The 26,989-nt window shown below is 43.0% G+C and overlaps 1 protein-coding gene across 1 annotated transcript in view; it reads left to right on the plus strand.

The window, feature by feature from the left end:
- Nucleotides 1-1,360: 1,360 nt before the first annotated feature.
- The window catches only part of GPR107 (G protein-coupled receptor 107), a 34,526-nt gene continuing 8,897 nt past the window's right edge, over nt 1,361-26,989 (plus strand). The window contains exons 1-14 of the mRNA XM_086475535.1: nt 1,361-1,471; nt 6,561-6,683; nt 7,416-7,466; nt 7,719-7,807; nt 8,473-8,639; nt 10,406-10,440; nt 10,746-10,802; nt 11,640-11,750; nt 13,232-13,365; nt 14,243-14,318; nt 15,304-15,377; nt 15,956-16,073; nt 16,951-17,081; nt 18,965-19,008. Coding sequence (XP_086331661.1) covers nt 1,361-1,471; nt 6,561-6,683; nt 7,416-7,466; nt 7,719-7,807; nt 8,473-8,639; nt 10,406-10,440; nt 10,746-10,802; nt 11,640-11,750; nt 13,232-13,365; nt 14,243-14,318; nt 15,304-15,377; nt 15,956-16,073; nt 16,951-17,081; nt 18,965-19,008 — 1,321 coding nt within the window. The remainder of the gene's footprint in view (nt 1,472-6,560; nt 6,684-7,415; nt 7,467-7,718; nt 7,808-8,472; nt 8,640-10,405; nt 10,441-10,745; nt 10,803-11,639; nt 11,751-13,231; nt 13,366-14,242; nt 14,319-15,303; nt 15,378-15,955; nt 16,074-16,950; nt 17,082-18,964; nt 19,009-26,989) is intronic.

Genomic DNA, 26,989 nt, shown 5'->3' on the forward strand with positions numbered 1-26,989 from the left:
GGCTTCCAGATATTTTCTGGTACTAGTCCAAGTTTCTTTGGCTGATGGCGAGATTTCTGTATTTATTTTATTACTTAAAAGTATAAAATAAAAAGGTGGACATGAAACTGTAAGAGGTAACATACAGTAACATCTGAATCACCTCTATACAAAGATGGGACATTCTACATAATCTTGCTAATATAAAGGTCAAGACTATTGATTTTTCTCTTCCTAGTCACCCTTACTTGCATTTTACTACTCGCCTCTTCCATCCAGTTGTTCATCTCACTCTAGATGAAGAAACTCGCACAGCTGTTACTCCACAAACTGCAAGGGAAAATCAGAATGCTTGAGTTCCAAGAACTGACAGCACAGGACTCCCCACTGAAGAGCTGATGGCGTCCCATAAGGAAGACACAGTGCACCATCCTTCAGTTTATTTTTTTTTAGCGATATGTGAGCCTAAAAGCCATTTTAATTGCCGCTATTCATGTTCAGTTTGCTGCTCATGTTATTCTCAGTTTGAGCAACAAAGAAGTCACTGAAGTCAGGCCCAAATTGCTTGTCGTTTCACTTTTAAGTGGGACTACAGCCACCAGTTTCAAGTATTTCAATAGCTTCAACACTATTGCAGTAAGGAAGCAGAAAGCCCTTTGATTTGTTACGTATTTTTTGGTGATATTTACAATTAATACTCTAAACCCAGCTTTAAACAGAAAGGCAGCGTTTCACTAGCTTGGACTACCTGGTACTCAGACATCTGCTCTCACGTAGCTCCCAGGGAGAAGCTGGCAGACCCACGGCTGAGCTGGCAGCGACAACCCCAGCCCCCGCCATGCCATGGCCTGCGCCGCCAGGCTGAGGCGGGCAGAGCCCCGGCCTCCCCCCGGGGACAGCGCAACCTCAGCGCCGCCTCACCCCAAACCAGCGCCTCGCCAAGCACCGCCACCAAGGCTGACCTGGGGAAGGCTCGTGGGGGGGGGTGTCCCCCTTTGGCCAGTGCCCCCCTGTGAGAGCGGCGAGCGCCTCCAGCGAGGCGGGAGCCCACCACAGCGCCCTGGCTGCTGTCATGGCCCCCTCTGAGGGGCCCAGGCCACGCCGGGGGGCACCGTGAGAGGCAGCCCCCGGGCGGGGGGCAGCCCGACGGAGCCTAGAAGGGCCCTAGAGGGCGAGAAAAGGGCTGGGAAGCCACAAAACCCCGGTGACAGGGCACAGACCCCGGTGACAGGGCACAGACCCCGGTGACAGAGGACAACCCTCTGCCGCGGCGGGGACAGGCGTGAGGCGCGGCCCCGCCCCGCCGCGGTCACGTGCCCGCCCCCCCCGCCCCTTGACCCCGGAAGTAGGGCGGGAAGAGGATGCTGATGCTGGAATAAACATGGCGGCCCGCGGCGGTGGGGCTGCGCTGTTGTGGGCCGCGGTCGTGCCGGGGCTGGTGCTGTTCTGGGCAGGCCCGGCTGGCGCCCGCGTCCATCACCTCACCCTCAAAGTAAGGTCTGCGCCGCCCCCGCTCCCTGCTGGCTCCGTCCCTCCAGGTCGCCTGAGGGGAGTGGCGGGGCCGGCCTGGCCCTGCCCGACCTCCCGCGGGCCGGGGCTTTCCTCCCCGCACCCCTGGCATCGTCCCGCTGCCTGCCGCTGGCCCTTCTCCTTCTTCGCTTCTGTCTAGGCTCTTCCCCCTGCGGCTCAGCCTCCCGGGGCCTTGCTGTGGTTTGCTTTTTCCTCTCCTCTGCATCCCCTTAACCCTCGTCCGTGTCTTTTGGCCGTCTGGTTTCTTAGTCCTGGGACAAACGTGTGAAGCGGCCTCAGAACTGTGACGGTTTGAAGGTGGACATGCTTCACGTTCTGTTAAAAAGTGAGGCAGAAAGCTGTGTGTGATAAGAGAGGGCTGAACATGAGCTGGGGAGAGGTTTGTGAAGGGGGTTAGGGGTTGCTTTTGCTTTTAATCTGCGCTCTACAGTAGTTCTTCTGTCCTGATCACCGGTCACTTGAATCTAAAAAGCAGTGTGGCTGTGTTATTTGCCTTCCATATGTAGTTTCTTTACACTAATCAAGTGATCCATAGAGGGGGAAGACAATATTGATGCTGACAGCTCTCTATTTCAGTTTGATAGGCTTCTGGTTGTGCTTTGAAAGAGTATTGGGTTGTCCTGTGACTGCATTTGATAAAAAATCGTTATTTGGGGTTGTTGGTGGGAAGTGGTGCAGATCATGGCAAAAATCTGCAACTCGAGAGTGCTGCTGTCGGTTGTGTTTTAAATGAAAAGCCGCACAGATGTTAAGCGATAGAGGAGCTGTGCATTTGGGGTGGTGCTTTTAAGGGCTCCTGTATAGTTCCTGAAGCACTTTGTGAATGTTCAGAATGAGGTTGTTACTGTTGTTTTTGTTGTCAACAACGTGCAGTATTTTGCCAATAGAAATATTGGAAGAAGTTAATAAAGTGGTATATGACTAAGACTAGCATTACTGTGTTCTTGTAGCAGTTTAGGGAGAGTGCTGAAACTTTGCAGGAGCTCTCCTTCAGCCTTTGGGATGCAGTGGATGCGAGGGGGACATTCGTGGCTTATCTGTAGAGAATTTTCTAGACTATGTAGTTCTCATGTGCAGCCACATGAATATTGTCCTGCTTCAGGAAAAGTAAACTTCTCTCTGAAATAGTGAATTAGGAGCTTTGTGCTGGTTACATAACGGTTTGAAGGAATTTGTGACCAACAGTTGAGTGCTGGAGAAATTTCTCCTGGGGTGATACTCTTCCCTTGCCCAGAAGACTTTCAAACAGGCCTCAAGCAAACATTATGGCTTCTGGGTCCTGTGAGGGTGTCTCTTAACCGCCTGGGTCGATTACTAAACTCTGTTTGCTGATTTTTGTGATCGAAGTGGGTTATGGTTTTAATTTTGTAGATTTTGTTGTGTCAATTACAACCGTGACCCACCGAGCGCTGTGGAAAGTAGAAGAGCGTTAATGCCTTTGTCCACCTCCTGTACAGGCATGAGCTTTGTGATCAGAGCAGAGTCTCTCCCTTCCTACTTCATCTGCTGCCTTACAGCATTTGTGCAAACAGCAGGCTTTTTTCCAATGAAATCTCCCTTCCAGTGTTCTTGCCATTGGCTCCTTACTTCTAAGTGTACTTTGGCACTGTGCCAAGCTACAGGCCACGGCTTTGTGTGTTTGATAATAGGTTTCCTCAAACAAGCTGTTATTGCATAAGTTAAATAGCCTCACTCTTGTATCTTTGTAATTAGCGTCCTAAGGTGAAGCTTTTTTTTGTTGTCAGAAAAGCAAGGCACAGTCTGCGTGGTTTCCTGTTCTGAAAATAATTTCTCTATAAAAGTGTACAAAATTATTTATTTCCTCTGAGTTAGAAAAATTGTTTGAATCTTGCTGTTAGACTAACCATGTCAAAGGAGACTCTCTTCCTTAGTAGCAACTGTTACCAGCTTCATTAGTTTAATGAGATTGGTTTTGTTTGGTTTTTTTAAACATAAAAATTACAAAACCAGAAACTCTAGAAGACTGATGGAAACACTTTTCAGAGGCTTCCTGAAGCAGCTGGTAGTTGGATTATTTCTCTTGGCCAAAAAGATTTTTGTTGTCTTAACAGTTGAATGCTGTGATACTGAAGCCTTATATTTTGCGTAATGCAATAGCAAACTGCCTCAGAGAATGGGGAAGTTGGTCTGAATGAAGCCTTTGTCGGGTACGTGGTGGTTAAGTTTAACACTAGCAAATAGCCAAACGTACTGTTTTTGAGAGGAGCCATCCAACTGACAGTGCTGTGTAGCAGCTGTGGTGTTAGTTTCTGATTCAAATGAGTTATTTTTCCAATTAACTGGTCTCCAAAAGGGAAGTAAGACCTCTCCTATTTTATGATAATGTCAGGAGTGAAGTTTCATGTTAAATTAGTGTTTGGAAGACGTTATTTTTCAGTGGTGGTTTGTAAATACTTGAAGCCTGAGACCTACCAACGTTAAAAGGCCACAGTTGCTCAAGTTGAAAATTCCTTTCACAATAATTCATTTAGTCTTACAAAAATTATCAGTCTTGCTGTTGGTCTCCCACAAATAATAAAATTCCTTCCATGTAAGGATAAGCACTCTCTGATGAAACTTTTACTGTATGGGTAGCGAGATCCCACTTAGATTCTGGGTTAAATGTTAAAGAATATTTTTCTGCCCATTCTGGGCTACAGGATTTTGGATACCACTTTCTTGTAGTTTTACTCAAATTTTGCAGGATGGATTTTTATCTTAAAGGAGTGGGAGAAGTGGGGAAGACTGATGGAGATCAGCTGAGAGCTTACTGTGTTGGTTTGACTGTAACCTGTGATGTCCCAGATCATCCCTTCTCAAAGGGGCAGGCTTAACTGTTAAATGCATCCTATGTAAATTAGAATAATGTGCATGCTAACAACAGTGCTTAAGTATTCACTTGTCAGAGTTCACACCTTTGTTGTAAACTTACAGTGGAATATTTTGGCAGTTGAGTGATTATACGTAAAAGCCATAAAAGCCGGAGTCTTCCAACCTGTTAAACCTCCTGTGAGAGGCGAGACAATTACTAGTAAGCCGGTGTCTTTAAGCTGTCAGTATGTGGAGCAGTAGGTGCTCTTGGACAACGTGCTGTTTCTTGGTGGTAACTGGTGACAGTGTGTGTGGGATCATGTAAAGCTGAAGGATTTGTGAACTAAATCTGTAAACTCTAAGCACTCAGAGCTGAGATAAAACCAGGGAGGAAAGTGTGTGTTGTATGTTAATTATCTTTTGTTGCTGGGGAGCGTATTAGCGTACTGGCAGAGTAAATAACCCTACATTGCAGTGAACAGCTTTTGCAAGTGCTCTGAATTGAGCAGCTCTCTTTGCTCATGTTTACAAGGTGCAAAACACCTTGTAGCTGGGTGACACTGTATCCCCCCCCTTGTATTCCCCTCTGCCCAGTCACCCAGACAAGTGCTTACCTGTCCAGGTGTGGTTAAATACATATGATGTGCTATGTAAAGAGCTAGTATTCATCTTCTGTTCTGACTGGGGAGTGATGTTGAAAACAGTGTTTAAGTGAACCAGATGGGCTTGTGTTTTGAGCACATTAAGTGACCTAGAACCCAAAGACAGTACAGCTAGAATACTTGTTGAACAAAGCATCTGCTGTGAGCCATGTGTCGCTAACTTTTTTTCTTCTGAGCATTAAGAGAACCATCTGGTTATTTGCCAGGTTAACTTGATTCTATTAGGGTGATCTTATTACAGCCAGATCACAGGTTAGCTGTGTCAGGATTAGTGGCCTGCTATTACAGTGAGTGATATTTATGCATCAGGAATGTTTTATGCAAAGATGTCAAAATTAATACGGGGGGTAAAGGAAGAGAGAGAACTTACTGTACTTCTACAATTCTTAGCTCAGTCTTCCGGTACCTTGTCCTGAACAGTTTGTTTGCCTTTAGCACCTGACTTCTCTGCTTAGGGTATTCTGCAAGCTGCTTATCTTTTCGTAGAAGAAGCAAGAGTGACAATTGTAAAAGTGCTTAAAATCACGTTTTAAACTTGCTTTTTAATTTTTGTTGTGCTGTTTCTGCTTTTTGTCCAGTTAATGATCCTGTGGGACTGAGGGTCCAACTGCATACCTATTTATTGATTTATGAATGCAAAGTAACAGGGATATGCCCTTTCCTCATCTGATGGGGCAATTGTGTGTAATGTTTACTATGTTTCATGTCAGGTCCTTCCTGACCTCCTTATTTAGGAAAAAAAAATCTCACTGTAGTGGAACCTTTATCACCTGAGCAAGGCACGGGAAGGGACCTGTTTCTACAGTTTACTTGCCAGACTGTGAGGAAGCAAATTATTCTGTGACTAAGACTGGGAGCAGAAGAGGGGACTGGAATTTTCCTGTTAGAGAAACTGACCCAAGGGATTGAGTTTGAACCCACATAATCATTTTTTGGTATTTATCCTACAAATAAGATGCAAGGCCTTGCTCAAAGTCATTTGGAGGAATGGGTCTACATAAGAAATTTTCTCATCTCCACTGTATACGTAGTTTTCCAGTGTGTTGGGTGTTTGACTGTCCAAACACTGACCCTGCCTAACATAGATCTGATGGGATGACAATACACTGTAATACTTAGTAAACACTTGGCCAAAACCCAGCTCTCCGTTAGGTGAGATCACTATAGTCAACTAATTCCTCTTCAGTCTGTGGAATGACAGTAGCCAGCGTTCAGACCATAGCTGTCTTGATTTGTCTGCAGTCTTTTTTTTGTTTGTTTTGGTTTGGTCAATGATGGCAGATATTTAATTTCTTCCAGACTTTTTTCTTGCATACTTCTTGGCGTAGCCAGGTAGTTGGCAAAGACACATTTATTTAAAGTTCTTGCTGTTCAGGTTATTGGAAAAGTTGGTCGATTCCAGTGAAATAATTTGTTATATCTGAAGGTATCCTAAAGAACTTTGCTCTTGGTATGATCAGATAGATGTTTTGCATGAATACTGAATTAAGTGTCAATGTCTGTCACCCTGCTTCCTCTTTGACTGCTGCTGCAGATGGCTGTGTATGTGGTTTGTAAACTTTCTTTCCTTTCTTGCAGGATGATGTGAGGCAGAAAGTGCACCTGAATACCTTTGGCTTCTTCAAGGATGGTTTCATGACGGTCAATGTCAGCAACCTTTCATTGAAGCCACCTGTGGGCTCTGACAAGAGTAGCTTACTAGTAAGTTAATTACTTTGAGGCCAATGACTTATTAAGCTTCCTGTGAAGTTGCTCTTGCACCAGATGCCTTGTTTGAGGTGTCAGATCCAAACTGGTGGTGCTGTGCTCCCCACTGCGAGCTGTTTATGAGGATATGTATAGTGTGAGATTTATCCCTGAGCACTATCCATTCTGCTTTAAGGATAAATTTTAACTTATCAGATCCTCTGCTGAGCTCAGTGTGCACACCTATGACCTATATTGAACATAGGTGTCCTAAGCAGTCCTCTGATGTGAGATTTTTACACTGCTGTCCTGCTGCGTTGCAATGCATCTTGTAATCATCACATCACTGGATTTCCAGAGACTGAAATACCAGGGTAGAAAACAGACAGTGTTCTTGCTTTTCTGCACAGTTTGACCTCTTTATTACTAAAAGTATTAAACTTTTTCCTCAAGCAAAATTGTCTGGAAAAATACTGAAATAAGTTAAAAGGTTCAGGGACAGAAGGTACTCTAGATTATTTTGGATGTGAATCATATCTATTTTATTTCTGGTGCATATGGATGAAGCAGCAAGTTTATTATATTTGAATAGTTTTTTCCTGTTTAGGTAATGAGAAAAATTCTGCCTTAAATGTAGGTTAATTTGTTTAGAGAGCGGTATCTTTGACTCTTTCAGTGGTGGTTTGGCTTCTGATAATAGCGGAACCTGAGCTGTTTTAATTTGACAGATTCTCAATTGTCTCATAGGTGGGGTTCAGTTTGGATCGAACAAGGAATGATGGGTTCTCCACTTACTTGGTAAGAGTAAAAGATGTGAGGTTACTCTTCTAAGTTGGGGACATTTCATAGTCTACCTTATCCAGGAATGGTTGCAAGAAATAAAAAAAAAAAAGGCAGGGGGTGTGTGTGTTAAACACCAGGAGGTTGTTAAGGATAATTCACTTTTACAACTTGCTGGACTAAGAATGAGAACCTCTACCTGGGGGGCGAACATGCTCCACTTCTTATGAACAGGAGGACACTTCAAAGATGTTTTGCTTTTATTACCAGGATGAAGAAGTGGATTACTGTATCTTGAAAAAGAAGCCAGAGCAAGATGTCTCTGTTGTAATCTTACTTCTGGACTTCAAAACTGAAGTGTGAGTAAATAGTGCACACTACATTTTAAAGTTATTTCTCTAGTTGAAGTTAATGTAACACTTGTGAAATTTCTTTCAGGGCTTGGAAAGCTGCTGTGCATGTAGTTTGTTTTTTTTTTTAATGGGTTACATGAGAGTTGAGGGGAAGTGAGAGTGAAAGGAAAAAATCTGCAGTATAAAATGGTCCAAGAATTGTTGCTGTATGTTGGAGGGATAAGGGGACAGGGCAAAGGAATCATACTTTAGTCATGCTGAAGGCATGAACTTGTAGTCTTGGGTTGCTCTTGTAGCTCTTGCACTGAATGTGCTGTTTTATTGTTTGTTTTGAATTACCCCTTTTATGGAAGTGCCTTCGAGGCTGCATTGCTTTCTGTAACTGTTTGTGTTGAAACATAATTTGGTTACCAAACCCAAATAAACTTATTTTTCCTCAGCTGCTTTTGTGTTTGATGTAAAGGTATAGTGTGACTTCTCCCGCAGTGATCCATTCAATGCCAGGCCTCTGGAGGGCATGACCTGGTGCTTGCCTGTTCTGTGGTAAAACAAACCAAACATGTCAAGACAAGTTGATTTTCCTTTCCTGGGTATAGGCAGGCTATGACAGATAACCTCTTTATGAATGTTGATTTGCTTTCATTTTATATGTAAACTTTTTGTTTCTTTAGTGTGAAAGTACAGTTCTCTGCAGAAGCTGCTTCTTTGTTACCTAAAATTTCGTTCGTGTCTGAAGAAAATGTTACTGCCTTAAGTACCAAGCCACTAAAAACTTCTGAACAGAGCAGTGATTCTGGTAAAAGTCCTGCAAAGACTGACCAAAAGACAGACAGCAAAGGTAAGCCTGCTAAACCTGACCTTTACGTGCTCTCACTGCTAGTTCCTCGTTGATGTGCATCCAGCAGTGTGGTGTGGTCACTGTCTGGCTTCCCCTTGGGCTAAAACTTGACCGCACAGTCTTGTGTAAACCTGTGCCTGGAGCTGCCTTTTGGGCTGGAGTCTCTCCTGCCCAGTGATTTGTGTTAATCAGTTCCATTGATCCAGCGGAGACTGAACGGGACTGTTGGAGACCTACAGTACTGGTGAGGAGGGGTTGAGGTACTTGGGTTTTTGCCTGGCAAAAAGAAGGCTAAGGGGGAATTTGGTAGCCACCAACAACTAGTGGAAGGAAGGTTAGAAGGACAATGATACCAAGCTATTTCTAGTGGTGGCACACAATGCAACCTGTGGCTGTTCCCCCTTATTAAGTCTTGGGTGTCTCAGGTTGGATGTTAGGAGGGAAAACAAGACTTTCCTAGGTAGGTATTCCAGCCTTGTAACAGATCATTTGTTGTAGAACCTCCATCCTTTGAGGTTTTAAACTCTTGACTGAACAATACCAGGGTCAGTGTGACACTGGTATTGCCACTTGACGCTCTTTGAGTCAGAAGTTGGATTAAATACCTCCTCAGGTCCTTTCCAGCCAATGTTTGTCTGTGTGTATCTAAAGAGTTGAAATCTAGTCTGTCACTTAAAGTGATGGGGATGGAGAAGTAACTATCCTGGTAACCCTTCTTGGAGACACAAGTCTTTCTCTGGCTTCCAGACCAGCAGACAAAACAATTTTATAATCTCAGCTCTGATGGGATTAGCTCTAAACAGTTCATGTTATCCTTTCCCGGAAGAGTTTAGACTGCTGAGCAGTCTGATCTGAAGTAGTCTGAGTCCGTCTTGGCATGTTCACAAGCTATGATATCATTGAAAATTTTGCGCAGTTGTTCTAACAAGTCGAGAACTTAAAGCTGGATGGCACTAAGATAATTGATCTGACATCTCTAGTTTTGCTTTTTCTTGCACTAAAAAGTCTTAACATGCACACTGACAGGGCACTGAGGTGCAGGAGCCAAAACCAAAGCTTAAATCTTGAATTTTCTCTTCCTGGTAGAATGGGTTGACCTTATGTTTGAAAAGCTGCTTATGGAAGTGGAGTGAAACTGTGAACTTCACATGCTGCTCTGTTGAAGCCTCCTGTCAATTTAAATTTCTCAAGTTCAGAAAAGATACTGACTTGGCAGGTCACCTATGCTTTGGGTTTCGTTTGGGTTTTGCTTGTTTATGTTTCTACTGGGGCCTTGCTTAGTAGAGAGCTGAGAACTTTTTCCTTCTCCAGGGTTAATTAGGCCTTCCGTATGTTTGTCAGGTCATGTATTAATGTCCAAATTAAGATTAGTCAGCAAGATTAACAGTACTCAGTCATAAAATTAAAGTCATAGCGGTAGACTGTATGAAACAAGGCTGTAGCCTGCATCTGGTATTTGTCATCTGCCTCCTGCATTGCTAAAATTGGAGGGGTTGGAAAGATTTCTTGGGTAGGTTTTGTAGAAGGTATAATAGTAGGGAAGCCTGTCCTATTTGAGGGTGCTTTCAGAATGAGTGCTAGTTGTGGAAAGAGTCCTGGGAGAGTAAGGAGAGACTGGGAAAGAATCTCCAAATGATTATCCAGGAAACTGCCATGCAGACAAGTTTAGGAAGATTTGAGTAAGGTATTGGCAATGTGTAGAAGGTGGTAGTCTGAGGATGTATAATGCAAACGCTTTACATTACCATTAATGCTTTTATCTCTAGATCAGAAGTACAAACGAAGTACGACATCCTCCCAGGTAAGAAATTGTCTGCTGTTCCCTTTCAGAAAGAACCTAGGGGAGTGTTGCAGTACAAGCTCTAGCTAGAAAGTGGAGAGCAGTGTTTTTGGTTGCTCTCAGCCTCCACTGTAAATATACAGAATGCAGTTTGGATTGAGCAACCTGGTCTAGGGGAAGGTGTGGCTGCCTGTGGGCAGGGGGGTTGGCACTAGATGATCTTTAAGGTCCCTTCCAACCCAAACCGTTCTGTGTGGGGGTTTCTGTGCGGGGGATGTGGTAGTTTCCTGCTTAAAAAAATCTTAAGTCTCTTTTCCTTCTCCCAGAGCATAGTGGAACAAGAGCATCCTGTTCACAATGACAGAGGAACTTTTTCATTTCAGGTGGGATATTTGTCAGTGTCTAGTCTTAATGTGTGCAGACAGTTCTTTCACTGTACTGCTTTGTGAAAAGTAAAAGTCTGGTGTAGATGCCTCTCTGATAGCTCAGTGAGTTTTTGAGTGGACTCTTGTTAAGAATAAGTGCTGGAAATGTCTGTCTTCATAAAGTGTGGGAGCTGTTTTGAACTGTCCTTGATGCAATGCAGTTCTAAATATCTTAGTCTGTGAGCTTCTGGCTATTAAAGTTGACTGGGGTGCACCTAGCACATACAGATTGCCAGCAACAAATAGCTGTGACCTGACTGACTTGCTTCAGAGGAAGATACTCTGTGTGAAACCAGATTAACGCTTTGTTTCAGGACCCTGGTTCACTTGTGGTTGTTGGGTACTATAAAACAAACACGTTTCACATTCCATTATGTGACACAAATCTTGCTTCCATAGCTATCACAATTTGTATAGTTGGAGGAGGAACAGAATAACTGCTTATGCTTTAGAGCAAATATGATCAAAATTTACACTTCACCATGTTAAATGTACAAGACTTCTTGTTATCTTTTCTCTGTCATGAACCAAGTTAAACACTGGTACCTAAAGGTCTTCAATAGAGGTCTTGGATTACCAGAGTGCATAGTCATAGATGGATGCAATGATTTTGCATCTAGAATTCTGTTGAAACTTGCAGATATGCTGGTATCCTCAGAACAGTATGCTTGCTGAAAGGAATCAGCTGACCCTCAATGACTTGACTGTTTTCATGCTTCGGTAGAGATGGCTTCTTATTAGGGCAACCCTGTTGTGAGAGAGAAGAATGCTGACTTGCCTATCCCTTCTTTTCAGTTTTTTTTTAACATCAGCTCTGATAACCAAGAAGGTCTCTACAGCCTGTATTTCCATAAATGTGTTGGCGGTGATGGGCCTGCTAATGATCAGCAGCTGTTCAGTCTCGATGTGAGTACAGCCTCTGAAGTACAACTGACTCGTGCGCTTGGGCTGAAATACACCGCTCTCCATTCTAGCTTGTGTACACGCATACACTGTACGTGAGTGTCTACATGGGAAATGGTGCAGAGCTGTGCATTTAATCTCTGTAGTGGCGTTTCTGAAGGAAGCAACTACAGTAAGAAGAATTAAAATAGTCGTTGTGGAGAAAAGTCTGGAAATCTGAAGACTGCATTTGGGCTGGATTCAGTCTATATGGTTGTGACCAGATGCTGTAATGAGATGGGAGCTGAAACAGCTGTTCATGTTTTTGCTGTGCTCGAAAATCGCTTTAATATCTGCAGTTGTGTAAAGAAAAATAAGTCTGTTGCTGCAATCTAAATTGTTGGTATTTGAATTCAGTGTTTTTGCTTTTTCTGGCCTAATTAAAGATGAGTTTTTACAATGTTAGATGCACATCTTAAAGGTGATATGTTATAGCAAATGTCTGATCTCTTTTAACATCCAAGGGCTCAGTCCTGTGCTCTTTTGAGCCAGAGCATGTTATCACAGCTCAGGGTTTCCCTTTTTTTCTCATGCTCATGCTGGCATCCATGCTGCTGTATAGTGAGCCATTCTGTAACAAATCCTGTCGTTGGCTGAGGTAACTCTTGGCCAGGTCGGACCCTGAACTGCTTTTTACATAGTTGTGCTGAAACTACTGCAAGGGAAAAGGAAGGGAACATGTAGGTGATAAAACTTAGTAGCCCTAACCTAACTCAAACTAGACCACTTTAAATCTGCTTCTGGAGTTGTATGTTTAGAAGACCAAGTTTTTGAATTGCTGTTTGTTGCTTTGACCCCCTGAAGAAATTGGAAAGAGAAGAAAACCTGGATAACTAACCTGCTTGGTTGTATTTGGAGATGCAGGACGGTTTCAGTACTGCAAACTAGTCTTGATGCATTATTTTAATGAAGTCCTAGCACATACAGCCAAGCTGTTTAGGGGTATAAATAGGATGTTAAATAAAGCTTCTGTTTTCTCAGTCACAGGGTAATAGGCTTGCAGCAGAGGGCTTCATTTCTCTTGACAGGTGAAGAAATCTATGTAGTAAACCTAAGAGTGAGTTTTTCAGCTGTATATCACTCTCTCGGCAGCTAAAGTCAGGACTGTGCTAAAAACCCTGCTTGTTTGTGCAAGGTTGTAGATACTGGTTCTGAATCAAAGTTGGGCAAATTCTGTGAGGTTTGGTATAGAGAACTATTCTTTGGGTTTAGTTGTTTCTGAATTATGTAACTGAAGCACTGGAAGGAAGCTCTGTCCTTTTCTGCTTTTCAGGGAGGTTGTTGTGGGTGTAATTTTGCAAAACACTGAAATTCTTGAGGATGGAGATATTTTTGTTTTTCTTTAAGAGTCTTATAACAGTCACTGTTTCAGAAAGGCTAATTTTAAATGAGCAAATTTGATTGTGAGCTCTAACTGTCAACGTAACATACCTTTTAATATTCAGATAGAAATTACGGAAAAGAATCCTGAAAGCTACCTCTCAGCGGGTGAGATCCCACTGCCAAAACTTTACATTTCCATGGCTATCTTCTTCTTCCTGTCTGGGACTGTATGGATCCACATACTTCGTAAACGCAGGTAAGCAGACTAGTTCAGTGTCAGTGACAAGTATGGGCCTACCTTGTTTGATTTTTATTTTTTACTCCTCCTCTTATGATGCTCACTTTAGTCAGATTTAATCACTTAAAACTCCAAATCTGTCTCAATTTTTTGTGCCTAGTATATACGGTTTATAGTTGAAAACAGCTACTGCAGTCAATATCACTGTTGTAAACTGTTGTTCCGAAGTTATCAAGTCTTAACGTTAAGAAATGCTTCATGTAGCGTACGGATTAAAATATATTGTGGCAACAAATAAACAGGAAAAATGCTGCTTGAAAATAATTTTAACAAGAAAAACTTGATCAAACAAATTTTTCTTCTTATGGGGAATGGCAGCTTGTGGCATTAGAGAGCCATAAACATTTTGATTATAGTCAAAAGTGGTAGGAATTCCTACTTAAAAACCATGCTTCTTAGTAGTTAAAGCCCCAGCCACACAAGCCAGGAGCACCTATGATTCCATTTTGGCTTTAGCTCTGATTTATCTGATCACCAAGTGAACCAGACTTAGTTCGTAGTCCAGGTGTGGAAGGTGGAGTAATACATGTTTGAATTATGTTTAGCAAATGTTCTAACAGTTATGCTCTATGTATGCAGTATGTTCCTATGAATTACTGTTTTTAATTAGCCAAAGTATTAAGAAATCAGAGTTGTAAACACGTAGTTGAAACGTTGTTCAGAAAATGTTGCAAAAACTTGGACTGGAGCATTAAAGGGAAACCTTTTACACTAATAGTCAGCTTAACCTGGGAGTAACTGTTTGACATTTATAGGTTTTAAAGAAATACACTTGGGAACTGAAATTTTGCTGCCAGCTCTTAACTGATGCTCTTCCTTCTTTTCTTCTTTCCAGAAATGATGTCTTTAAGATTCACTGGCTAATGGCAGCCCTCCCTTTCACAAAATCTCTGTCCTTAGTCTTCCATGCGGTATGTGTAATGTCTCTGCCTTAAGTTGTTCAGCTAGCAAGTAGAAACGAGGAATCCAGGGCATGCTGTTAGTGGGGCAGAGAAAGGGACGGAGAGAAATGTCTTTCGTATTGAAGCATTGGAATTGAACTGCAGCTGTTTGGAATGATTCAGTTTTCATCAGCAAATTCTGACTTGAATTCAAGTGAGATCATGGCCTGAAGTGGTGAAGCAGCAGGCATATATGAGGGTTGAATGAGTTCCATGAATTCTAATGTTTTGGCCATCTGAGGCTGGCCTGAAAGCTTGAGCTGTGGTGCTGCTTCAGCTCCATGGCTTGCAATAACTGTTAATAAATGGAAACCTTGATGAATGTTTGTAAAATTCAAGGCCACTGCTTTAGATGAAGTATTATGGTGTTCTGTAACAGACCTAACGTTATAAACTTTAACACTTTGAATGCCTAAAATCTCTGTGGGATCGTATTGACTTTGCCTTTCCACCGGAAAGATCTCATAAACAAAGGTTGTGTCAGGCGTTTAATCCTTCAGTATCTGTGCCAGCCATGAACTTCACCTTTATGTTCATGATGGGATAACTGCCACAAACGTTTTTGGAGTCTGATGGGTTGAATCTGATTTCCAATAAAAGTGAAACTAGAAAGCCTCTATCCCCTAATGCAACTGAACTTGAACAATGAGTGAAAAAATAGGTTACAAATGCGGTTGTGTAACTATAGTTCAATGTGGGAGCTGTGTGGGAAGAATGTAGATTGTATGAGATACTACTTAAGTGGTAGTGGATATACAGAAAATGGAAATGACCTCATTCTTGCTAAACAAAACTAGGACACGTTGGGAGGAAGTAATCTCCAAGGTGTAACAGCTGAGTTTGTGCACACTGTTTGGAAAATGAAACTCGAAGTGGTTGTCAGGCAGACCTGTTCTATAGACATGGGTAGGGTGCTGATGAGCAGCTTGTAAAGTAACGTATTTTCTGCTTCCAGATCGACTATCATTACATTTCTTCTCAGGGATTTCCTATTGAAGGCTGGGCTGTTGTTTATTACATCACTCACCTGTAAGTATGTCATAAGATTGATGTGATGGATTCGAACAATGGAATTGAATTCCCCGTGGGGCTGCGCTCCTCCTGAGGAAACTGGAAAATTGCTGATTCTTTGGTACTATGGCTGAATGACAAGACAACAATCAGCCCTGTGTGAAGGGGAAAGCTCTGCTTACAGAGGGCAGCTGCAGAGAATTGGCACTTATGTGGGCGGAGGAGCAAAAAGAATAAGAAATGCTTTCCTTTTCTTTGTTCATACTAATCTTCAAGTATCTAATTTGCTCTTGATGTGAATGGTAAGAGGGTACAGCTGCCAGTGTTTTCTCTTGTTCGTGATGGTGAATGGATGACTCCCCCAGGAAAAGATTGCATATATTGACAATTGTGAATGAAGTGTAATATCGCTGTGTGATACACAGTTGTAAGCAAGTACATCTGCTTCGCTGTGGTAGGATAAGCACTTGCCAAAATTATGAATAGCAAAGCATTTGTTTGGGTTTGTGGCTTTACTGACTGTAGGAGAGAACCTGGGCAGAAGAGGAAGTGTGATAAAATAAAGCCTCTCACCGCAGTGTTTGTTTCCCTTTCAGACTGAAGGGTGCTCTCCTGTTCATCACTATCGCCCTTATCGGCACGGGCTGGGCTTTCATTAAACACATCCTGTCAGATAAAGACAAAAAAATTTTCATGATTGTCATCCCACTTCAGGTGAGGACTGAGCTGTGTCAATACTTACTGTCTTGTGGGATTGCTGCTGGTGCAAACTGTAAAAGGCTGTGAATTCTTCACAAAATAGCACGTAGTTACTGCTTGTGTAAGCCTGTTGGTTACAGTGTCAGTTGAGCTGGAGTTTCCTGGGCCAGAAGTTACTTCTGTTATTTTCCCCACTTTTCCCCCTGTATTAAGTATGAGATATGAGATAATGGTGATCAAGTAGCATCAGCAGATGAACAACTACCTAGAGGTAGGTATATTCATGCTGGGGAAAAACTTGGGCTGCAAAATAGTACTGAACTACTAAGAAGAGAAACTAAAGTTGTCACTTCTGAAATGCTTGCTGAATGGGCTTAAAAAAGGGGGGGCAGAAAATTGAGACCTGTAGGCCCGTTAGGTCTGAGGGGAAACTTTCCCAGTGTGTTCAAGTGATCGGTGCTCGTCTCCTACTCCAGGAGCTGAAGTACATAGGAGGGCAGCACTTGTAGATAGAACAGTTTTTCTGCTTTTCCAGATGAATCCCTTACCCAACTGCAAAACCTGAAGTATGTAATTAGTGTGTGAGGCTCTTACAGAGCTCAGGTATGGAGTACAACACACCATCAATGACCAGTTTGAGTTATTGGCTTAATTTGGAGTAATGCATTTAAACTGTTCGCTATATGTGTGTACTCAGGGTCCTGTTTATGTATTTTAATAAGTTAATTTTGCTCTCTTTATCTCTGCTGATACAGTAGATTGAACATAGTGTATAACACAGGACTACTTTCTGGATGTCAGCAGAAATAAGTTCCAATCAGTTTTGTTTCTGTAAATCCTGTGCAGTATCTCCTTGGAAAGCTGAAACCATTAAGCATGTTTTATCCTGTAGGTGCTGGCCAACGTGGCATATATTATCATAGAGTCAACAGAAGAGGGGACAACTGAATATGGACTGTGGAAAGAAATCCTCTTCCTGGTAGACTTGCTATGTTGTGGAGCCATCCTATTTCCAGTGGTATGGTGAGTCACTGTATGTGTTATGTGGTTTCTGAGCCCTGATGACTTGAGCTCTCTCTGTACTAATGAGTATTGACTGCTAGTTAGAGCTAAAGATACTGCCAGAGCAAAAAAAACTTGGTCCTTTGGAGTCAAGTGTTCTGTTAACTTTTTTTTAAACTCTGCCAGTCTTAACACTTCAATCTTGTGTTGTGGAAAATACTTGTTTTGAGGATGTTAAAGTGGGGGTAAAGTAAGGTGGGTGGTGATGTCAGTGTGGCCAGTGCAGTGCAGACTATAGGTGCTTTTGAAACTTGGAGTTTTGCAAAAGTGCTGACTCTCTTACATTGAGAAATGGGGTTTTGCTTTACTGACTTAGGTGGAAACTAGGCTGCTAAATTCTAAAACAATAGTGCTGTCTAAGATCAGTGCTGCCTTCAGTCAGAGTAGCTGCATTTTTACTTGACTGTTTAGAAGAAATAATCCCACAGGGAGCATTTCCCTGCCCTTCCTTCCACTCGTGCTTGGCAAGGAATAGTGTTGGTTATATAAAACTCGACCAAAATAGAGATAATTCAGATAAACACTATTATTGCTTCTTGCCGGTTAGTCGGAACACTTATCTTCTAAATTCATTTTAGTCTTAATTGGATAAACAGCTGGATTTAAAGGAGGATATGAAGGAGCTTCTGGCTCCTTGGTAAGTAAACATAGAATATTCTTATTTTTCTCCAGTATTTTTTTCTGAAACAGGGTGAATAGGAATGTCTGTCTAGTAAACATGTCATCGCTCTAGAGTGTGTAACGCTTGAGCGTCTCAGAACTGTTTCATAGTGCATATGTGTAAAGACACACATACGTGTTGCTCAGTAGGGAGGAGTAAACTTCAGCTTGGCTTGCGAGGGTGGGTTTCAACTGTCCGTACCTTCCCAATTGTCCTCTGTGTAAGGATAAACCCGCACGCAGTCTTGGTGGCCTTCTGCCAAGGCTGGGAAGTGTCTTCCAAGAAACTTATACTACCTGCTTGTCCCTACCCCACTCCAGTCAAAATGCTGCAGCTCTTCTGAGGTTGAGAGCATTTGGGGATGGTAAATAAAACTGCAGGAATATTAACTTTAGTTGTAGAGAGACTCTGGTTTCCTGTGATAGAGGTGACTTCTACAGTCACGGTTCTTACTACCTAATGCTAGAATCTGTATGTCCTGCCTGGGGATATGCTGGTGCAAAACTTGCATTCCATAAAGGAACTTTATCTAAAGAACAAATGTATCTGGGTGAACTGCCCTGTAACTGTTCATAGTGTGCAACCAGTGTTCCTGCATTGTCATGGTATGAACACACACTGGCAGTGAAGCCCAGGACATAAAATCCTGCCCCTTTTTCATCTGGATAGTGTCACTGCAGCTGGTGGAATGACTCACGTGAGCAAGGTGACTCAGACTTGGCCCTTAAATTTACATTCCTGCAGGGTAGCTCCTGTTATGCAAGTTCCCTATGTAGACATGTAAGCTGTAATCAACCATTTACATGAAAAGAGCTTAAAAGAGCAGTAAGATGCCAAATGCTTGGCAGAATTCTGCATAGTAGATCAGCTTAACCATACAAGTGGAAAGCATTATGCTGGAAAATGCCCCAGTTTCCCACTCTGCTCCCTCCCTCCCACAAAGCTTTCTGTAGGCTGAAGTAGGTTTTAGCAATTGGTTTTCTTAATCACAAGGAGATACAGATACTTGAACTAACTGCCTGAGCTGAGGAGATGGGCATGAAAATGTGATGCGAAGCGCAGTTAATTACAAGCATACCCTACCCGCAAAGAGCTAACGAAACTCGACAGTCTTCTAGAGGGCTGCAGTGAAAAGGGAGTGTAAAACTTACAGCTAATCTACTTTTTTGAAATTATTTTTCAGGTCAATAAGACATTTACAGGAGGCTTCAGCAACAGATGGGAAAGGCAAGTAATCTGTAATTTTCTTCTGGTTTATGCTACGTGCCATAAGATAGTGCCAGAATTTCAAACACATGATGCTGATTTAAAGTATGTAAACTAAAACTATAAATGTACACTATGTTAGTGTTACACTGCTGCTTGTCCTCAGTGGGCTTATGGGAATAACTTTTGGAAAATGACCTTTTTCATGTATTGCTTTGACTGTCAGAACTCATACGTGGAACTCATTCTCTCGTACTTGCACAGCTCTCGGTGCTTGAGCTAGACATGACATCTAGAGCAAATCAACTTGACAGACTTTCCTTCTTTTCTCAGACTTGAGTGTTCAGAAGCAGAACTAGAACTGAATTCCAGAACTGCTGACTATTAGTCAAAATGGACCCCCTTATTTCAATTTCTGCAGAAATCTGTTCCCGCCAGAACAGACGGAAGCAAACTTCAGTATGAAACAAAACATAAATTGGCATTCAATGTAACGTGGTTCTTGACTTGTCCATGTTTGTACAGCAGCTTAAAGGACTGCTTGTATAAAGCCGAGTTATGTTTATTGTAGCAGTGAAAATGAGATGACGGGTGGAAGGCCAACCCAAATATGGCTTCTGTAGCGTGTGCTTTTCCTGCCTTATCCGCTCTCTTCTGAATTAGTTTCTGAGTTGGCTGCGGATGCAGGCAACAGAGCATAGCATTGGCTTCCTTGGAAGCAAGAGCCATTTCGGTATGATGTTGTTTGATGGCTTACTCTTGAAAGCTTCATTTGTAGAAGGTCCTTTGGCAACATCCTTTCAAGCCAGTCTTATCCCTTAACTCTTGTCTCTCCTTTCTGGAGATAGCCTCCTAGGTCTGGATACTTCCTCCAGCCATTTCCTTGGCTTCCACCAAGACACTTCTATTTCAGTACAGATTGCCTCTTAGTCTAGTTAGGTGAAGTATAAGGCTGGGTACTGAACTTAGCTCTGGGCAGGTCTTGCCATCTGCTAAAATGAAACGATACTTAAGATGAGCCTAGCATTTTTTTGAGATTCCAAGCTGTTTAAAAGAAAAAAACAAACAAAAACCAACAGTCATACACATACACAAAAATCCCAAAACCAAACCTAAAGGAGGAAAAATACTACTTTCTACTAGAAACCAAAGAAAGAGATGTTAGTGTTGATGATGTAACGTGAATCTTACTGGTAGCTTTTTAACCAGTGTGTTCACATGGGCTTAGTGATACTCGCTGACAAATTTGTTTTACGCTGTCCACTGAGCATATGTCCTGGAGTATTTATGCTCTTACTGTTAAAAAGTCTGCTTAAATTTCGACACTCCTTGAAGCAGCCTCCTTCTGAACTGAGGACTCCAGATGTAAGGCCTGGTTCTTAGCTGAAGCCACCCTGTGTGACTGCAATAAGGCAGAACTGCTGAGTGGCAATGGGGTCTGTGACTGTGGTGATGCTGAGCACTCCGCAGCTAGTGCACACAGAACCGAGACCCAAACCCTCTGGATCTGTGTGGCCTCAGGTATCACCCCGTGCCTGCCTTGCACTTGGTGGTTCGTATCACAAGATGGTGCTATGGAGTTTGCTTAACTTCAAAACACTGGGTGGAGGAGAGGAGTAAGGTGCTCAGCATCGAGGGTGTTCAGGATAAAGATTGGACCTGTCTGCTCTTCATCCGAATGGGTGGAACCCAGAGCTGAGTAAAACCAAGCCGTTCGGAAGGTTACGTTGTAGTGTATGTCAGAGGTAAAAGAATGTGGTGTTCTGAGAACCGGTTGTGTCTGTGCACAGTACTGACTGGCTACAATAGCCCTTGAGGACTGTTCTTAGTCAGGTACTGGTGCTCTTTATCATGAGTGCTGCTTGTGGATCACCTACCGCTGTTGCCGTGCTTTACCTACTGATGTTACCATCTGGTTGTGCAGATCCTGTGCGTTCAATAACTGTATGTTGAGAGGGACTTAGCGGCTGTGTTTATACCACACTAATAACAGAATTTTCAGGGAAACCGTAGGCACCAGATTGTGGCTCAGACAGCCACGGTGCTGGGACTCACCAGTGAAGTGCAATGTGGTTAGATTATTTAGAGGCCATTGATAGGAGCCCACGGGGAGTGAGTGAATGGCAATGTGATGCCAGAAGCAGAATGTTACCTAATGATGTCATGCTGCTAGTGTGGCACTGTAATAAGGTAAAATCATTCCTGTTAGACTTTTCAATGAATAGTCTTGATTAGAACCACATGCTCGTACCTCGAGGCTTCCCTTGGAGGCTCTGTTCTGCAGAGGTGCTGCTTGCTGTCTTAGCTTCTCTTGAGAAAAATAGGACCAGTGCTAACTCTAAAATCACCAGTGGTTTGTTTTTTTTTTTCATAGTTGAAGATAGTTTTTCTCCTGAAGTGGTAGAAACTACTGAATCCTCTCATATGCAGTTTAACCACTGCGCTACCTGTCCTGTGCTTAGAGCTGACTGAATCTTGGCAGATAGCTCTGGTTGGACTGCCTATTGCTTGCTAGGATTTATTGTCTAGTATTACCTCACAGGTTGCTTTCCCTGTTCTCTCACACAGACTTCATTAACTTATAGAGTGTCTTGGGGAATTATATACTATAAATTCAATAGCTGTTTTTCCTGGCGCTGAGTCTTCTGGTGACCTTCTTGCTGGTGAGAAAGTTCTAATACACTCAAGGAAGCAAAAATATTTTTCCTTGGGTCTAACAACTCCAGGACTTCATGGCTCAGTGTCCTGGTGGTGTTTCCTGACTGTCTTGTCCTTTTCCAGCTACTCCACAATCTGTTTTAGACAGCACTCCCTTGGGTGCAGCCATGACTGCAGTGTGACTGGACTAGAAATGAAGCAGGAGGCTGGCTGGATGACCAGTCTTTTAGTCTTACAGCTGTGCTTGCCTTAGGCCTTTGTATTAGCAATGTACCGTTATTACAAGGGCTTGTTATAAGTAGCAGTGATTTGGAGTCAATAGTTAATGGTCCTTTAAACTCAATATTTTTTTTTAGAGATTTTTCTAAAGTGGGAAAGCTAGAAGAATGAGTCTAAAGCCATAATTATCCAGGGAGACCTTATATGCACAGATGTTGGTGAAGAGTGGCCATGGCACCATGATACAGCTGAGTTTGAGCTGCCTGGTTGTTTGCTTTTTTTCCCCTGAAGGTGATCTTTATAGCAAAATATCTGACCTACACAGGCTTCTTACCTTGCACAGCAGTGGGTGTAAACATTCCATTTTTAGAAGCTTTTTCCATCCCCTTATAAAATCGCCACCTTCAGACTTAAGCAAGTGCCTAGCTGCAGCTCTTTGGTCTGTCACTGTATCTTCTTTTAGATGGGAGCCCATGCTCTCTGTCCATTTCTAGATCTGCATTGCAAATTAATTGCAGATTTAGGGAAATCAGCCTTGCAAACTGAGCTAGAATTGTTTGGGCTGGGAAGCTGCTCAACTACCACTGCCTTGTTTACAGGCATCATGAGAAAAGGAAGAGAGGGAATATGTTGTACTAGAAGTGCTTACTCTTGTTTGAAACTCAAAGTTCTTGGTCACTGGACCTCTCAAGTCTCATAACCCAGTCTTGTATATCATGTCATCTGTCGTTTTGAGGGAGGAATGGAGGGCTGGAAACACCACTGCAGTTTTTGTTCTGCTTGTACCTCTGTGTGTGTGTGTGATGAGAGATGTGAAACTCGGTGCAGTCTGATCACGAACTGTTAGCTATTTTCCCGAAGCACTGCAGCATGTCATAGTTGGCAGCAGAATTAGGGGAAATACATTGCAGCATGTAGCTCCCAGGCAACATTCCCTGTGTGCTGTGTAGCGGGCAAATGATGATTAATGCTTTCATGCTTGCCCCCATGTCAGGAAAAACCATTTGCCATATTCAGTGTCTTCCTGTACCATGAAAATGCTGTGAACAAAGAGCCAGGTCCTGTGTGGTGCAGAACACCCTCTGCTGACGCTGGAGGCGATGGCTCCGTGGAGACCCATGCTCAAACACCTCCGCAGCTCTCTAGCAGGGAGGGGGTAGCGCAGGGGTAAACATGCTCCAGGCGGTACACAGGCATCTCAAACCTTGAGATAAAGCTCAGTGATTTAAGTGTCAGGACCTCAATGGGGATAGCGCTGGAGAGCTGGGAAATGTCGAGAAATGAAATAGGCCTATTATGTTCCCGTGTACCACTTCCAGGCGCCCTAGATAGCTATCCAAGGTTGATGCAGCAATTATGTGTTGGGGATATGTTGCTTGTCCTGTACTGTGGACTTGCTTGTAACCCTGGTGGGGAACTTTTTGTGCCAAATGGCTAATGTGTTTCAGAATAGTTAAGATTAACTAGTATGTGCTACCACCTCATGCATGACACTGAGAGCTGCTGTATCTGTTTGCTTGACTGCTTTCTAGAGCAGGAATGCTTTTAAGCAGAGTGCTGTAGAGATTAGAGCCCTACTTCTCCAAGGTACTCCTGGTGTTAGTTTCTGGGATCTAGGTGTACATGTGTGCCCTCGTTCCTGGGGAGAATAGAAAACCTCCACTTGCAATCTGTGCCATCACCAAATAGTATCTCAAATGTACCAGAGTTAGTATAGCATGCAAAGCGTTGTGGAAATATTCTTAGCTATGCTTTAGCATGTTCACTCAAGATGCGTTATGGTTTGTCCTTGCATACGGTATTTGAGCTCCCTGTGCCCTCAGCTGCAGCCCCATTACTGTTACTACATACGTATTCTGAAAATGTCAGATTTATTCCTCAAAAAGTTATTGTGTGCAAGGCTGTAGTGGATAGTCTGACTTTCCCCATCTTATAGGCTATCTCAGCATTTGAAATTAGCACAGGGGGCAATCTGAAAGAGACTGATTATCAAAGTACTCTTGTATGCTATGTTTTGATCGATGCAGATCAGGCTATTGTAGGCACAAGCTGTTAAAGTAAATGGTGATAAAGAGGGGAAACTGGGAAGCAAAGTATAGATGTTATAAACCTTTCTTGGAGGATGGCTTTTATCTTTTTAATTACTCTATGAAAGAGATGGAACAAAAGTATTAATTCATTTGTAAAGCCTTTGGTAGAAAGTCTCTACTCTTTTTTTTTTTTTTTCCTTCTCTGCAGTTAAGTACTGTTCCTTGAAGAATGGTTATCATAGTCGAAACATAAATTTACCCAACCCTTACTGCATGCTGTGATTGCTGCTGTGTTATCACAGCTTTACAGGTTGGGGCTGCAAGTGATTCAAGTTGTAAGTGACAGCTGCTGGCCTAGCCTTTCTCCTTGCAAGTGTTGCTGTCAGTGTCTGGACTGCCAGGCTAAGGTGAATCAAAGTCTTAAAGTGTCCAGCATAGCAAGACTCAAGTGTTACTGCTTGGAGCACATTCAGCCTGTGAAAAAGCAATTCACAGGCTGCTGATGCCAAGCAATGATGATTTTAGACTTTCTCCAGAACAGTGTGTGCTGTAACTTTGAGCTGCTTAAAAAAAAAAAAAAAACCCAACAAACTGGCAGAATTTTGTAGACATGCATTAATACTGACTTTAGTACCTGATAGCGGACAGCGGTGTTCCTGAAACGGAGGCAGCCAGAGGAGAGCACCTAGCTGTGATAAGCAAGCCAGCTTCCAGAGGTGGCTCTTTCTACTTGGTGCTGGTGGTCTGTTTTTTCTCCCCTCACCTTTCTTTCCCATGCTCAGCCATTCTAGATATCTGGATGTACCTATGACTCTTTGGTATTGATTATCATGATGAGTAGGTGAGATCTTAGAGCTGCGCTCTGTCAGCTGGGAGAGGTGGCATTGTGACACTTCAGTTGGCAGCCAGATCTTTGGCTTCGCTATCCTTCCCTCCTATGCAGTGCATGAATCCAACAGAAATGACTCCCCAGCTCGCTCAGTTGTTGACTGTAAAGCACTGATGGACTGGCAGTTTGAATCACAGCTGTTGAGTTGGTGTTCCTTTTAACTACAAAGCCTGGTAATTCTCATGGCCTGTCATTGCACCAGTTGGTGCCAGTTCCTGAAGATGAACGTGTTGAGTTCGAAATAGATCCTTCTGTGTATAAACTGGTACGTGGTACATCACAAGATCTTCATGGTCACACTTAATGTAGCTCTCCTTTAAATAGGACAATATTGCTTTCCTGCTTCATGATTTAATGAGCTTGTCCTGCATATTTACATGCTTTAATCTTTCTCCAACTGTATTATGAAAAGCTTTTAACATTAGGTTATCTAGTAGAGCACTAGACCCGTGAAAAATCTGTGTTTGCTGTCTAGAAGTGGGAAACTAGCTAAACCAATGTCTCAGGGCTAATTTAGCTACCAAGGATTTAGATTCTTGTTCTAGCAGTTCCAAGTCTTGCCATCTGTTGCCCAGTGAAGTGCTCTGTGCTTCACTGCTGGTACTCTACAGATGCAAGTCCAGAGCTTGGGCACTGCTTTCTGGAGTCCAGAACTGCATATTGGAAAGTAGATGCTATTCTGTGTTCGGTGTTTCATATTGCAGTCCAGAAGGGAGCATCCTCCCAAAACTGAGAGCCAGTGTTCCTTTGACATGCTATGCCTTAAGATTGCCCCCATGAGCACAGTCTTCCCAAAGCCAACCCAATCTGACTGGTGTTCAGATGAGTGTTGCACAGTACAGGCTTTAGCTGCATCGAAACAACCTTGATCTTCCTTCACAAATAAGGTTTGCTTTTTCCTCTTGAGCTCTGGCTCTGCTTTCTCTTCCTGACATGCCCTGTGCTCTGTCAAAAGCTAAACAGACTGTTTGGAAGCATGTAGAAGCCACTAGCCAGCACTAAATCAAAACTACTCTTAGCTTAGTTTAATTTACCTGTCAGTTTATGCCTTGTGTTAGTCAGGTGCTGTTGGTACAGTATGTCTGTTGGAGGAGGGTTTGTGTCCGTCTCAAGGTGTCCATGGCTTTCAGTGGTTCTCCTGGGACACTAAAGATAAATTGGAAAGTGACTCTTGATCTCTAGATTATACAAAGTAGGTTTGTAACAGAATATTGTCTGTCTTCACTGTAGCTCGCGTAGTGGGAACCTGTAAGAGTTTGAGTGGTGCATTTGACGTTACCTTTCCATAAGAAAAGGTTCATCGGTTTTGTCCCAGGAAGTGAAGTATTTCTTTGGTAGCTATTAGTGCTCCTCTCCCTGATGTGTAATACTACGTCTTGCATGTTGTGAACCTGGAAGACCTTATGCGCAAATACACGCAGCCTCTTATAAATCTGCTATTTGCAGCGGGTGATTTCTGTGAGGGAGTGCAGGTGAACTTAAGCACGATATGCTCCACTTCCACATCTGATAAAAAAAAATCATGAGGGCTTGGAGGCAATACCAGTAGGTATGTGGCAGTGTTTTCGAACTGGCAGCTTGTGTTCATTGGCTCTAAATTGCATCTCTGTATGCTGTCAACATATCTTGTTCTCTTTGCCTCTCGTGTTGTCACAAAAGCACCAGGAGTCTGTATTTGTAATCCTGCTGCACCTATAAAACCTGACTCTCAAACCCGAGTTGACAGCTGTTGTTGACCTCTGCTCGTTCACATGAGTATCTGCTGGGTTCCTCAAGAGCCGATGTAACCTGTGCCGTAAACACAGGTTAGCCTGGGGCCTTCACTTACACGGTTTGACTGAAACACATGCATGCGCTGTGAGGACTATTTAGCATGACTTCCCGTTTCACTTGTAACTTGTGACTGAGCTGCGAATGATAGAGGGTGCTACTTGGGTGTTAAAACACTCCTGCTGCTGTTCAGCAAGGTGCTGTGGTTCGCAGGGCTGCAGTTCCTCGAAGTCACTCGGGTCAGCTGAAGGCACGGAGCAGGTCAGGAAGCAACCCAGAAAAGACAGGAATTTTCTAGGAAGTGATGTCAAGTGGCATGGCCCTTCTGGCAGGAGTGAGGTGACAGTATGTGGCTGGCTATATACAGATGGAGGAAGGTTCTGTATTGCATAGTGCGTCCATGTAAGATTTAGTGTGAAAGTGATCTCATCAAGTT

The sequence above is a fragment of the Leptosomus discolor genome, chromosome 19, assembly GCF_034619465.1.
Source record: "Leptosomus discolor isolate bLepDis1 chromosome 19, bLepDis1.hap2, whole genome shotgun sequence".
Taxonomy (NCBI): Eukaryota; Metazoa; Chordata; class Aves; order Leptosomiformes; family Leptosomidae; genus Leptosomus; species Leptosomus discolor.